Raw genomic sequence first — 13,838 nt, 5'->3', positions numbered from 1 at the left:
GATGGGACCATAGGATGGGAATGCAGAGGAGCAAATCGTGACCAAAACAGAGACTGGGGTTTAATGAAAGTGCTATTTTCTTACTCACTCCATATTATGGCTATATGTTTCATGGTCTTGGCTTAGTAAATAGTGAGTCCAGTCTTCTCTTGCAGCAAACCTCGTAAGTCTGCCCAGAGTTTCAAGTGAAAAGAGCTCTCTGTGTCTTTGGACGGTTAACGATGAAAGAGAAAGCAAAGACTTCACTTGGCCCAGGCATCCCCAAGCCAGCAGGTATGAACTCTCACCTTCCAGTATTAGAATGGTTTCCTCTGTCTCACACAACCTCCTGGACACTAATATTCCGAGGCAACTAGCGTGTGTGGTGTAGATGGGTAATTTATAGAATCTGAATTTTCCTACATTTGATTGTAGTAATATCCTCACTTTTGTTTGTTAGTGTATTTATCCTACATTTTGTGTGAAGGGTCACAAAATAGCAAAGTAATAAGTCTTTGACTTGGCCATTTTCCTCAGACTTAACAGTTTCCTATAAAAGGGGGAAGAGTCAACTATTTTAGAAGGTAAGAACACTGAAAAAAGCACATCTGGGGCAAACTCTGCTCAAATGATGTGCTGACCAAAGCAAACATGAGCACCAAATGGGGTCTGTTGTCCCATAATTAGCATAGACCCTCCTCACCATTACTGTAGCACAATTAGGGCTATCTCCATCCTCATTTTCACACAAAGTACATACACACTATTCATGCTTTATAATACATTTTAGAGGAGAAATCTGGGAAAGCTCAAAATGCTGAGTCTTTAATAGCGAAATTTTAAAATTAAGTTTAGTTCATTTCAGTTTTTAAAATTCCACCCTGAGGGGTGTGGCTGCTAAGGGTAGGAGCCAGCTGTGTGTAGAGGGTATTGAATCACCACGTTCAAGAAGAATGTTAAAAAAAAAAAACACACACACAACTTGAGGAATACCTCCCTACTTTCCATCTTTTCACTTCCAGCTGGGAAGTTCCTTTGAAACAAAGGAAATGTGACCCCAAAAGAAAGCCAAGTTTGCAGAGAATTTTGAGGAAGTCAAGGGTATTGAAAAACAGCAGAGAACTTGGTGAATCGAAAACTGTGGAGTACAAGGGAAAGCAGAGAAGAAAGTCAACACTCTACAGGTTTCTTTCAGAAAGGGAAAATCTGGTCTCTCTGCAGAAGCCGCAGCGTACTGAGCACAATGAGGCAGGAATGCAGAGAGCAGAGCTAGAGACAGGCCTTTGAGAAGGAGACAAGGAATAGGAGGCATGACTGCCACAGTCTTGGAGCTACACAGTGGAAACAAAGCCCCTGCTTCCCCCTCCCCCCACATTCCCTGAGCCAGCTTCCAGACCTGCGCACCAAAACGCACGCTGGAGTGAGTGCCTCAGGCCAAAGACTAAGTCTTAAGAGCACCCACTCACTCCGAGCTTATGCAGTGCACAGATGAGAGCAATAAGAAGGAGCCAACAACGTTAGCCGTGGCAGGGAAACTTGTGAGTACGTCTCAGACTTGGAAACAGTCTTCCTCTAAAAGAACTTGGAAATTATCCTCATAGTAAATGGTACTTAGTATAGCCCATTGTAGTAAATAGGAGGGGAAAACACCCTCTGTATCTCTGTATTGTTACTTGTGCTTCCCTAATACATCATCAGCTCCAGAGATGCTTATTAAAGTGCACTGAACTTGGCCAATTCAGTATGCACTGTCCTCCTGGAGTGGCTGCTTTGGAAGTGACCGTGAGCCTTTGAGCCTTCCAATACTTCTCAAGCACACTGATTGCTACCTTTCCCTTGTTCTTACGAAGGCAGATGAGAGGCATGACTGGAAGAAATATCGCTTGGGGCAAAGATAGTCTTTTTTGTTAAATGTTAATGTTAAAATTCTAATTAAATGCAGGCATACTGGAAGAGGAAGGAAGATATGGGAAATAAATGACTTTACTGCAGATAATGAAATAAGATTTGAATTTCTAAACCACAGCCTACTCTAACTAGATTTCCTTTTTTGATTAGGTTACTTGCTTGACTGATGAGGAAATACAGTGGACAATGTATCTCTGGATTTTAGCAAGATGTTTAATAAGATCTCTGAACAGTGTGATAGCAGAATTAGGTGGGCTCGTAGCCAGTCATATAAATCCTGCTGCTTAGTGTCAACCTGGACAGAGGTCTATGATGGGATGCCTCAGGGCTCATTTATGTCCTGTGGAGCACTGACTTGGATAAAAATGGTGAAGACATGCTTATCAAATCTGTGGGTGGCATGAAAATGGGAGGCAGAGCAAAATGTGGGATGGCAGAATTAAAACATACAAGAAAGGTCTTGACGTTGGGATGATGATGGCTAAGTCAAGTCTAACAGGATGGCATACTAAAGGGATAAATGTAAGGTCCAGTAAACCAGCAGGATAAAGCAAAGGATTGGAAGATGTGGCTTAACAGCAATATTCATGGAAGGACTCAGGGATTTTAGTTGACAGGCAAATGGATTTATCATAAAGCTAAAGAAGCTTAAACGTCAAGGCTCCTCACTGGCGTGGTCCCCTCCCAAAGCCCTGTACTTCACTGTGTACTGATAATTTTGTTTTCTTTTTTTTAAAGAGAGCCCCCAATTCATGTAAATTAGAGCACTCCTCAAAGCCTGCATCCCCTCCCCACTGACATTTAAATATGGATGTGGATGGTCAAAAGTTGCTTTTAGTCTTACTTAATAGACGATTGTATTGAAAACTACAGAAGCCAGGTTAGAAGTCCTAACCTGGTCAGTGACCCCTGGAGTATGGTGTCCAGTATGAGTCATGACATTTTAAAGAAACTAGACCAAACAGACAAACTGAAATTGCTGGCTCCTCCTTGGCCATAACCACTAAATGTTAGACCTGTGCCCCCTGCTCTTCAAATATACTTCTCTTTCTAGATCACTTCATCTGTTTCCGTATGTCTCCAGCCCAGCTCTTGGTTCCTTGAGAGTCATGTATCTAATTGTCTGATAATGCCAAGGCACTAAAACATGACCAGCACAACTCCTAACTTTCCCCCATACCCATCTCCTCCCTTTCCTGCCAACAGGTTTAAAGGAAAGTGACCAGAGAATGTAAGGAACTTTTATTATCTTCTTTTATGATGAACAGTGTGCAGAACTGAAAATAATTAATCTGAAGGAAAAAAACAACTGGCAGTGTTGGTGAAGGGTGTCAGAGATATCAAGTGGAAAAGGGAGCACATTCTTTCCTTAAAGATGCAATGAGACAAAGAAGGAAAAACTCTCTAACAGAGAGACTAAAAATCGTCCCAGGAGATGTGATTTCACCATCCTCAGATTTCAGGGAGGAATAGTTTAGCCAGATGACTCTTCTATCTGGTAGGCTCTGGTTATGTAGTTAACCTCCAATAACTAAGACTCCCGCAAACTGAAGCTCAAAATGTGTTGGTAATTGTACTTTTCAGCCCATTTATTTTTAGCTATTTTTATTTTATAAAAAATGCATCATTCTGATTTTCCTAAGTGGTGTTTCTGGTTTCTCTGAAGTGACTGGCATGTATCAAGGGCTGGATAAAAGGAACAAAACCAAACACCAATGACCTTTAAGATCCCTTTGTTACTGAGTACTCAAACCCTTTTTCCAAGGCCACAGTAGGCAATCATGGCTCAAAAGGCTGGTGACCACTGGTCTAGTCCAGTGATTTCCAATCACGCAGGCTGAACTTTAGTAGCCTTGGAGGTAGGCAGATGACAAACTCTGGAGACAGAGGGACAAAAGCCTTCATTCGTTTTGAAGTGGTAGAGATGGTACCAGCTGTGAATGCACCCCTACTGCTGTGGGGAGCCAGGGCTATCTGCCTCACTACCCAGCTGACATCACACCTTCTGAAGTGGGGGCTTTAAACGCTAAGTGAAATGTTTCTTTTCACCGTTTTTTATTCCCCACAGTGGGTGGGGAATGAAACACTGTTAAGTCACCTAGACAGAGTTTTCACAAAGCCTCCAGGCAAGCCAAACAAAGCTGGGAGGTTTATTTACAGCTCTCACCAGTGATGACAGGTACAGAGACCTCTCTGTGAAGCCTAGGGCTAAGGAAGCTTAAATGCAGAAAGACAGATGGTCCTTTGCCACTCGGGAGGCTGAGAGGCCACCAACTCAGGACGTTTCAAGTGGATGTGGAGACGCCTTCTGTGTGTGCACCCCTCAACCCCTCCGTGTAGAAACCTGTTATCCACCACGGGCAGGCCCCAACCCGCTAAGCTGACAGCCCAGACTAGTCTAACTACTAAACAAATAAACAGAATGAAAGAGGCATGTTGTTTTGGAAAGAGAATTTTCCCAGCCAGGATAAATTCTCCAGCAGAAATAATCAAATCAGACTCTTCGATCTGATTTTACCAAATACCACTAATGTCATATAATATTCAACACCTCACATGTATCATCAGTGAATAAGATATGTTCATTAGAACTACTAATGACCCAGGTTCAATCCAGCTACTTTAACCATCTTTTCTGGGGGGCCATGGATGCGCCCCATTTTCCTACCTGCTTCCCTTTCTTGAGCCTTCTCTTTGTTGGGCTGTTCAAGCAGCCCGAGTTCAAACATCGGGACCAGGCATTAACAGTAAGAGCACTCAGAAACAATCAGGCCAGGAAAAGTAAGTACAAATACTGAAAGAGATCAGAGGAGTTCAATCCTATCAAAAGACCAAGACATCTTTGGAGTACTCTTTCAGAAAAGAGGACACCTGGGTTTTCTTTTGAGCTCTGTCCTTTCAAGTTTCTCCATTATTTTTGCCATCTGTAAAATACTGACTCTTCCAATCCCCCTCCACCTCCATCTCTGGCACATTAAGAATGGTTCCAGTTCATTACAGATGGGTGCCCTGAATTCTTTTGGTGATGAGTCATAGAATTACAGTATGTTGGAACATGCAATTTTGCTTATTTCTAAGCTCCCTTAGCCCTGGGCTTCACAGAGAGGTCTCTGAACCTGTCATCACTGGCGAGAGCTGTAAATAAACATTTCACTTATTTGCTTATCATGCAATTTGCTTATGACATTCCCTCCCCTTCTCCTAGTCCCATCCCATGCTTTCAAAGTGGAGCCTCAGGCTACAACCATAACCAAGCAACTGGAAAGCTTAGCTATTTCCAGACAGGAGCCCACCTCTTGATCGGTGAAAATCTCTATGAAGTTCTGGAAGGAGAAAGAGCCGGACTGGAGAATGAGCTCTCCGGTATTTTCAAAGCACTGCCCGGTCAGCACGAGCAGCTTGTGTCGGGCAGCGTCCGTGATCATCAAGCGCACCTGAAACAAAGCACAGGGAGCAGGACATGAGCCACATGCAACACCGCCCGCCATCCCACTTGCAGGACAGGGCTGGCCCTCGTAGGGCATGACACCCATCACCAACCAAACTCATTCATTTCTCCTGGGGAGGTGGACAGAGCCAACAACTGTGGTCATCTGGTCAACTGGCCCAAGAATGCCATCTTCCATGTTCATGATGACCAAACCAGTAGTGGTGATGGACTTTCTCCCCCTAGTTTCCTTGTCTTTCACATGGCAGTCTCCACAGCTGATAATCATTTGTTCCACAGCTGTGTCTGCTCGCAGCTCCCGGTCTGTGAGACTTAGGGATGTCTCACAGGCTGAGTCACTAAGTACAGTCCAGCTCCCCAACTGCTGCCTCAGGAAGCACAGGCTTCCAATGAGGGTCCCCAGTCAGCCCCTCCCTTACAGGACCCCGTTCCTTCCAAGCCATAGAGCAAACGCTCAGCTCCAAACACCGTCTCCAGTGGAATCAGCAAGGTGCCTGACATTGAACAGAAACAAAAGGCTGCCTCAAATGGGAATCTTTTTTTTTTTCCAAATGGGAATCTTTTAAATAGAATTGTAAATGGTTTGCAGGAAAGAACTCTCTGTTCTTTAAGTGGCAGGAAGCCAGCCTGTCCCTCAGCAGAAACACTGCTCCAAGCACCAAGGTATTCGTTCTGAGCACAGTTCAGTTCAACACAAATTCACTGCCAGGCATCATGCTGACACCAAGGGAGGGATACAAAAGTAAACAGGACATGATGCATGGCCCCCAAGAACCCTAAGTTCTAATCAAGGAAACACACATAGACCGAAGTAATTGTTCCAGCCCCATCTGCTCCACAAGCAAGCCTGGATCCCTTGAAGAAATTCCTTTTTTTTCCTTTTCCATTTCAAGTTGTCTTTACTTCCTGATTCTGTTGATCACAGAGAGGCTGCTAGCCCACGATCTGCCTCAACCTTGCGCCTTCATGGATTGTCAAAGAAGTCCTGCTGATCTGGAGCAGACGGAAGTGGGATCTGCATAATGATCACCACAAAGTGGAAGCGACCCAGTGTCCATCAACTGGTAAGTGGATAAACGAACTGTGGTACATCCACATGATGCAATAGCATTCAGTAGTAAGAAAGGAATGAAGGACTGATGCATGCTACAGTGTGGACGATTCTTGAAAACATTATGCTGAGTGAACTAAGCCAGACACACAAAAACCACCTATTGTATGATCCCATTTTCCAGAATACTCAGAATAGGCAAATCCACAGAGGCTAAAAGTAGATTAGAAGTTGCCGGCAACTGGGAGGAATGGGGAGTGTTGGCTAATGGGCTTAGGGTTTTTAAGGGGTGGTGGACATGTTTTGGAACAGACAGTGAGGATAGGCACACAACTTTGTGAATATACTAAAAACCAATGAATTACACACCTTAAAAGATGGATTTGTATGGTATGTGAATTGTAACTCAATTTTAGAAAGAGGCTCAAAGCTTGGGCAGAAGAGATGTTGTAGATAATGAAGCCCCTCCCCCCAACCAAAGACTGTGGCAACTTTAATGTCCAAGAAACACTCAATCTCAAAGGCGCTAAACTGTAATAAGAGGGAAATGGAGCTACAGCAATTCCTCCTGCCTGGGGGGCCAGGGATTCTTGGCTTCAGCCAAGTTCTTATCTCACTGTAGTTTCTGAAATACCCAGTTATTCTTTTTGGCAATAATTTCAAATGACAGCAATAATATTAATAAGAACCACCAACATTTATATTTCAGTGGTTACATGCCATGTTCTGTTTTAAGCATCTGACACTTCTAATCACGTTACAAGCACTGTTGTGATCTCCATTTCACAAAGGTAGAAACTGAGACAAAAAGACACTAAATAATCTGCCTCAGGCCACCAGCTAAAAAGTGGCAGAATCGAAGGAGTCTAGCACCCAAGGCCATGCTCTGATCATGAGGCTAGCCTCCCTTTCCATGGCAATCACAGGGGGTAAGCAGAATGGCTCTGAAGGGAGCTTGCCTCTAAGATACCATTTTTCTCCAAATTTGTGTCCTAAATGTTCTGGCCTGAGGGCTTGTAGTCTATTTCCCCTGCTACATCCCAGCCAGACACCAGCCAGCAGCACACCCTCTGTAAATACCCAAGATTTCATATCCCCCCGTCTTCCACTTTGTCCTTATCAGGAGGGGCAGTCTGGGGTGACACTGAGGTCGAGAACCGGCCACTGACTGGGGATAAGGAAATGTCCCTGGATCCAGAACATCTCTTTCTCCGTGTCCTGCCCCACCCGCCCCCGCCCTTCCAGTCAGCGGTCCCTGTCCACTGTGTGACACCCCGGCCCGAGACTCCGCGGAGCCAGATGCTTACCTCAGTGCTGACTGCTTCATCTGAGGGGTTGATCAGGACCACTGTTTCTAAAACGTCACTTCGGTGATGAAGGATCTTTTGTCCTGCGGACACAAAAACACAGACAAAAAAGGGAGACCTTTAGCGTTTCCCGATTAAAAGGGCCCCGCTGGCTTCAGAGACAACAGAGCCACCGCGGCTCTGACGGGCACGCAGCGCGGGGATTCTCCACGCTATCTCGGGAGACACAATCGGTGTTACTAAACGAGAGCGCAGACCCTGCGGCTTCCTCCCAGAGCTGGGCCCGGGTGTGGAGGGCTCCTCATGCTCTCACAGCCCTCGAGGTTTCAGGGTTGCTCGCCAGGCTGCCTCTCTGCGCGTTAATGGCGGTTTTCATCTGAGACAAGGGGTGGATGCCAGGAAAACTCAACGGGGCTCTTGACATTTCCTTTCTCATGGTAATTGGGGATGTTTCCCCGCATCAGCCTTTCTTCTGGTGAGAATGGTGCTGAGATTAATTAGGAGCCTGATTGTGAAATGAATGACATCCAGAAACCCTGGCTAACAATTACCCAACAACCAGAATGGCTGTCTGAGGCAGGCTTACAGTCTGTTGGAGTATTCGTTAATTAATTCACTTGCTCATAGAAAAGTGGAGAAACTGTGAGCAAATGAAGAGTGGAGAACAACTCTCCCGCTGGACAGAGTGGCCAAATTGCCCATAAAGACAAGCAAAGTTGATGCAGAAAAAACAAAGCAAGGTGTTGTGGGGGTGAAGGAGCATGTCTAAGGAGGGCTGCGATCCTTTGGTTCCACATCCCTGATTTCCCACACCTTCAAATAAAATGTTTTAGGGGCATCTGAGTAGCTGAAATCACCTCCAGACGAAGTAGACTGAGGCCTGTGGATGACCTTCTACATAAACTCCCCTTCCTTGAACAATTAGACAAAAAATGACTGTGTGCATGAGGGGCCGGAGTGGGCAATATATGCTCTGCCCGTTCATGAGGAAGAGAGAAGAGGGCTGTGCCACCAGACCATGCAGGGGAGACATGTGGTTAGAGGGGACAGAACATTGCTGCTCGGGGGAAACTTGGGCGACAAGACAAAATGGAACAGAATCTGAGGGAGATAAACACCAAATGAGAGGAATACCAGAGGACAGAATGACCTTTCCAGGAGAATAGCTGGCCAGTTCTTCAAACAGCTAAAATAGAATCACTCTATGGCCTAGCAGTTCCACTCCTCAGTAGACTGAAAGCACGGACTCGACCAGATACTTGTATGCCAATGTGCACTGCAGTGTTATTACCATAGCTAAAAGGTGGAGACAACCCAAATGTCCACCTATGGATGACGGGATAAACAAAATAGGGGTATGGCCACGCAAATGGAATATTCCTCGGGCATAAAAAGGAATGGCGTTCTGATATGTGCAACAACACACATAAACCTTGAAAAAAGGATGCTGAGTGAAATAAGCCAGACACAAAAGAACACATACTGTATGATTCCACTTACATGAAATATCTAGAATAGGCTAATTCATAGAGTCAGAGAGCAGATCAGAGGTTACCAGAGGCTGAGGGAGAAGGGCCGGGGTGTTCCTACTTACTGGACACATACTCTCTGTTTGGGGTGAAGGAAAAGTTGTGGAAATAGAGGCCATGTCGTACAACATTTTAAATGCAACCTAGTGCCACTGAACTGTACATTGAAAAAGGGTTAAAATGGCAAATTGTGTGTCTTCGATATATTTTACCAGAACTTAAACACGATTGATAGTATAATATACCCAAAATGGTGGAACAGTACCCTCTCGATGGATGAACTGTATGATCTGTGAATTGTTATCTCAAGAACCAGTCTAGGGGACACAGGGCTTTTTTCCCTTATATCAAGGAGGACCAGAAGTACCACAGAGACAATGTGCTGAAATACCACCACCACGTCATCAAACCCGGTCTCCTCCACTGTCTGATCTTTCCCAAGAGCTAAGATTTACCGTACATGAGAAATGGAAGAAGCCCACACTAAACCGTGATGATGTCAGGCACCGTTCTGAGCACCTCACCAGAACGAAGTCACTGAATCGCCTGAAGAGCAGTATGACAGAGGTGCTGTGCTTGCCCCTCTTACTGTGGAGGGCAATGAAGTCTGCAAAAGGGAACTAAATAGCTCAAGGTCACGCAACTAGGGAGCGCTCGAGTCAGGACCTGGACCCTGCACACCTGGCCCCACGGCCCCCAGCTACACTGCTCTGCAGGGCTAGTTGCTGGGATAGGATTTGGAAAAACAGGCACGGCAGACAACGAATGCCAAGGGAGAGCTAGGGAAAAACCCGAAGAATTGCAGCAGGGATGTGCTCAAAGAAGCAAGAAGCCAGAAAGCATTACAAGAATATTGACAAAAAGCAAAAGAAAAGTCAAAGGTGGCAGAAACCCACACAAAAGAGGGTGAAATTAAGCGGTGTGTGAGACTTTACTCCAAGTGCCAGAAAATGAAGCAACTCCAAAACAGAACAATGTCACACAGCTTGAGCTGACAAAGGACTGACCTTCTGGAAAAATAATTCAACTAAGCCATGAGAAAGAACGTTTATTTATTATGAAGGCCGAAATCTATACTTTGTTGGGCATTGTTTTTTGGCTTAGTTGATTTTGCTTTTGACAACCATATGCATTTAAAGCTGAAGCAAAAGAACACCAAACTGAGTAAGTGATAAAATGACAATCAGCCAAACACAGGAAACCATCCCCTTTCTAGGTCCCTTTGTCAGTGGCCTCCTTGAAACAAAGACTTTGTTCGGGAGGCTCAATAGCACTGAGCTGACACGCAATGGAGCAAAAGCTCAAGCCAAGGAGAAACGAATGGTCATTTCCTGGATCATACTCTGGACATGACTATTTTCAACACACAAAGCCTCAGGGAGCATACTTGCCAAGGCATGACCGTAGCTCCAGCTCTATGCTGTCGGAACCCACAAAAGTAGACTTGAGCAAGGCAGGCACAAGTGGCTCCCTCCCCAAGAGGTGGTAAAGGAATCAGAGCCCCTTCCTTCCCTACGTGATTGACACGGCACCCAACCCTGCTAACCCCAGCTTCCAAATGCACATCTAAGCAACCGGCCCAGGGCAGCCCGAGCTCTGCCCGCCCACGCAGGCCCTTCCCTAGACATGTAGCAAGGACACTGCTCCCAGGCAGTCCCTGGCAGGAGGCTTCTTACCATCCACAAGAATCTCCCTTCCTCTTTGGCTTCATCCCTTGCAGACACGACAAATGCCATGTGATAGCTGCTGTTTGCCTCTCCTCCCACCGAGTCAATTTTCAGACCTGTTTGCTCAGGAATTCAACTAACGATGTTCTTTTTGTCCATCTTCGGAAACACTGAGAGCAGTGACACAGACGTGCACCACGATTCCATGGCCGCTCCTTCAACAAAAGCCTTTTTATAGGATTGGATTTAAATGAAGGAGGGGATTTAAAGAGAGAGAGAGAGAGAGAAGCTTCAAGCTCTTGTCACGCCCGGGCTGTTGGACAGATTCTTTCCCTGGACGATGTAACTAGGGGCTGGGTCGTCCTGGCATCTGGCAAGCGCAGGGGCTGCCGGAGGGGCTGGAGCCCTGCGCCCCCGCCCCAGCATCCCGGTGGAATGCCAGCTCTCCTGGCGGCAGGCGGCTCTGGGCTCTGGCGGCTGGGATGCTTGCAAAGTTGCATATTTGGGGAATGTTTCACACTGGGAAACAGGCCAGGCATTCTGAAGGGGAGGCCACCACCCTCGCCTGCAAAGGTCTCATTCAGTTGCTTCAGAAAAGAAGTTCCCAGGAAAGAAAGACAACCCGGTTGCAGCCTTTCTCTCTACCATTATAGTCTGCATTCTCCAGAAACCTCTCACAGCGAAACCATTAGGCAGCCCTGATGAATAGTTAAGTCTGCTCAGCATTGGTTGGAGGGAAGCAAAAGCAGGGGCTTGAGATGGAATGATTGTGTCCAATCATTGCTTTGATAAGAAAAAGTCTTTTGACGGCTTCCCCACAAAACTCAGTGTAATTATGTAGGCTCCATCCCGGGGTGAGTAGGGCAGGGACTGTTGTGTGACAAGAAAGAAGTCTGTCCCACCTTAGAATCAAAAGAAGATGGTCCGGGGGGATCCCTGAGGCAGCAGGGTCCTTGCAGACAATGAGACCTGTGTCTGTACACTCCCCAAGGCTGTCTTTGAGACTCACATAAGCCTGTATTTTTCAGTTATTGCTAGGACTTTTTTTTTCAGTTATTCAAAGTCTCACAGATTATTTCAATCTATGTGTCTTTTAGGATTGGGCTGTTTTAGTGGTTGATCGCCTATCCTAATCCAGGTGTCTCTGAAATCTCTGAAAGCAAAATGTGATTTCCTAGGTATATAAGTGGTAGGATGCTTATGGGGTCTCTTCTCCACAGAGTTTAAAATCCACCTAAACACACAAACGTGTGTACACACACAGGCTCTTTCCTGGTTTCTGAAGAGGTTAACATGACTGAATTCAATGACACCCACCACTGAGGCACAGTTATCCCCAATCCCCATAAAACTCAGAACCTTCTCTCCTGCAAACAGCTGACCCTTCTCTCCCACACATATCCCACACATCGGTGCCAGAACACAGCAGTGTAGGAGACCATACCCTCACGGCTGGGGCCAGAGCAAGTCCCCCAACGGTCTCAGCCCAGACAGGCAGCTGCTTAATGAAACAGCCCAGCCCCAGGGAAAGAATGCCAGATCCAAAGTCCAAGAAGCAGTAAGAGATGGGGGAAGCCCTTGATGAAAACACTAGTGGCTGAAACCTTTTAGACCGGCCATAAGAGGGCAATCACTTGGTATGTCTTGAGGATGAACATTTCCTTTCCATTTCCATGGATGATCACAATCCAGAACTTGATTTCCACAATTTCCTTTTCCTAAAAAATGAACACTTGGCAAGCATAATCAAGAAATGGAAATCAAAGAACAAAGAAAACCTCGATCTATTCAGTACGGAAGGATGAAGAGGAGGGGTCCTGAATCACTGATAGAGACGCACTGGCGACCAGGATGGAGAGTCAGGGCCAAGGGCTCTGGTGAGAGGAGCCCCACGCCCACCTACCTCCACGGCTTGCTCCCCCAGCTCCCACCACTGTCCCATCTTCCCACACCCACTCCTCCTGCCCCTTCCCCAGGTGAAACCCAGAATGGATTCTGTAGGGACACAGAATTTGATATTGTGATTCAGCACTAAAAAACTTAGGGCTAAAGAAGATTGTAGAATTAGAAAGGGAAAGCTTGGGGGTAAAGCACTGGGATTATTTAGCTAAAAGTAAGGGCTGAGAGATCAAGAAAAGGCCACAAGCACAGAAAGCCTTGATGTTAAAGTCTGTTTTCATTGGAGGGAGAAAAGAAAGGAAGGAAGGAGGGAAGCAGGGACGGAGGAAGGAAAGAAAAAATAAAAGCAATGAGTTCTCCAATTCTACCTCCCCACCCAAGTGGATTTTTGAAAAGGAAACCTCTTGCCTCCAACCCCCATGTCCAAAAAACATTCCCCAGGGTAAAGTTTAGCTAAATGGATGAAACCAAGAAATGAAAGGTACTCAGTGCAGGAACTAAAAATTATTTACCAGTGGGTCTGCCTGTAGCTTTTAATAACAGCTTTTCATTCGGAAGTATATCCAGGCCTCCTTTCTGCAGGAATCCACATAATAACACAAAGCAAATATGCTAAGAGACGGGGGAAGTTTGAGGAGAAACAGAGCTGGTACGGAGAGAGAGGAGACGCCTGCATCCGCAAAGTTCCTGTGAATCTTTGTTCCTTCTCTACCCCTTACAACTAACCCGGGCCCCAACTGGGCCTGGTGGGAAGGCAGCTCCTGGGCTCTCCCTTCTCAGAGGAAGGCAAAGGAAGAGCAAGTCGGGAAGCCTTCAAGCAGCACCGAGATCCGTTCCCAGCAGCCTCTGTTGGTTCTCCCTGTGCTCCTTCTACCCCACCTCATCATTTCTAAGCAAAAAAAAGAGAGAGAGAAAAGGGGGTGCACATGGGGTCACAGTGCTTCTTCGAGGCCACAAGCAGCAATGTCTGTCCCAGGTGCCCCAGCGTGAGGGCTCAGGGGAGGATGCAGGAGGGCGCAGGAGCCCGACCTCACAGAAGCCTCCCCCTCG

General features: G+C 46.2%; 1 protein-coding gene across 2 annotated transcripts in view; it reads right to left on the bottom strand.

The window, feature by feature from the left end:
- The window catches only part of MAP1B (microtubule associated protein 1B), a 91,653-nt gene that overhangs the window by 16,275 nt on the left and 61,540 nt on the right, over nt 1–13,838 (bottom strand). Inside the window, exons 1-3 of one of the 2 annotated variants that reach the window (XM_019801884.2) lie at nt 10,899–11,299; nt 7,694–7,776; nt 5,181–5,321 (exon numbers count right to left, since the gene is read on the bottom strand). In XM_019801884.2, coding sequence (XP_019657443.2) covers nt 5,181–5,312 — 132 coding nt within the window. In that variant the 5' untranslated portion in view covers nt 5,313–5,321; nt 7,694–7,776; nt 10,899–11,299. Of the gene's footprint in view, nt 1–5,180; nt 5,322–7,693; nt 7,777–10,898; nt 11,300–13,838 lie in introns of those variants that run through there. The other variant, XM_002921341.4, reaches the window with a different exon arrangement.

Source organism: Ailuropoda melanoleuca, chromosome 3 (assembly GCF_002007445.2).
Source record: "Ailuropoda melanoleuca isolate Jingjing chromosome 3, ASM200744v2, whole genome shotgun sequence".
Lineage (NCBI taxonomy): Eukaryota > Metazoa > Chordata > Mammalia > Carnivora > Ursidae > Ailuropoda > Ailuropoda melanoleuca.
Note: the sequence above shows the minus strand (reverse complement) of the source record. Positions and strands in the feature narration are given on the sequence as shown.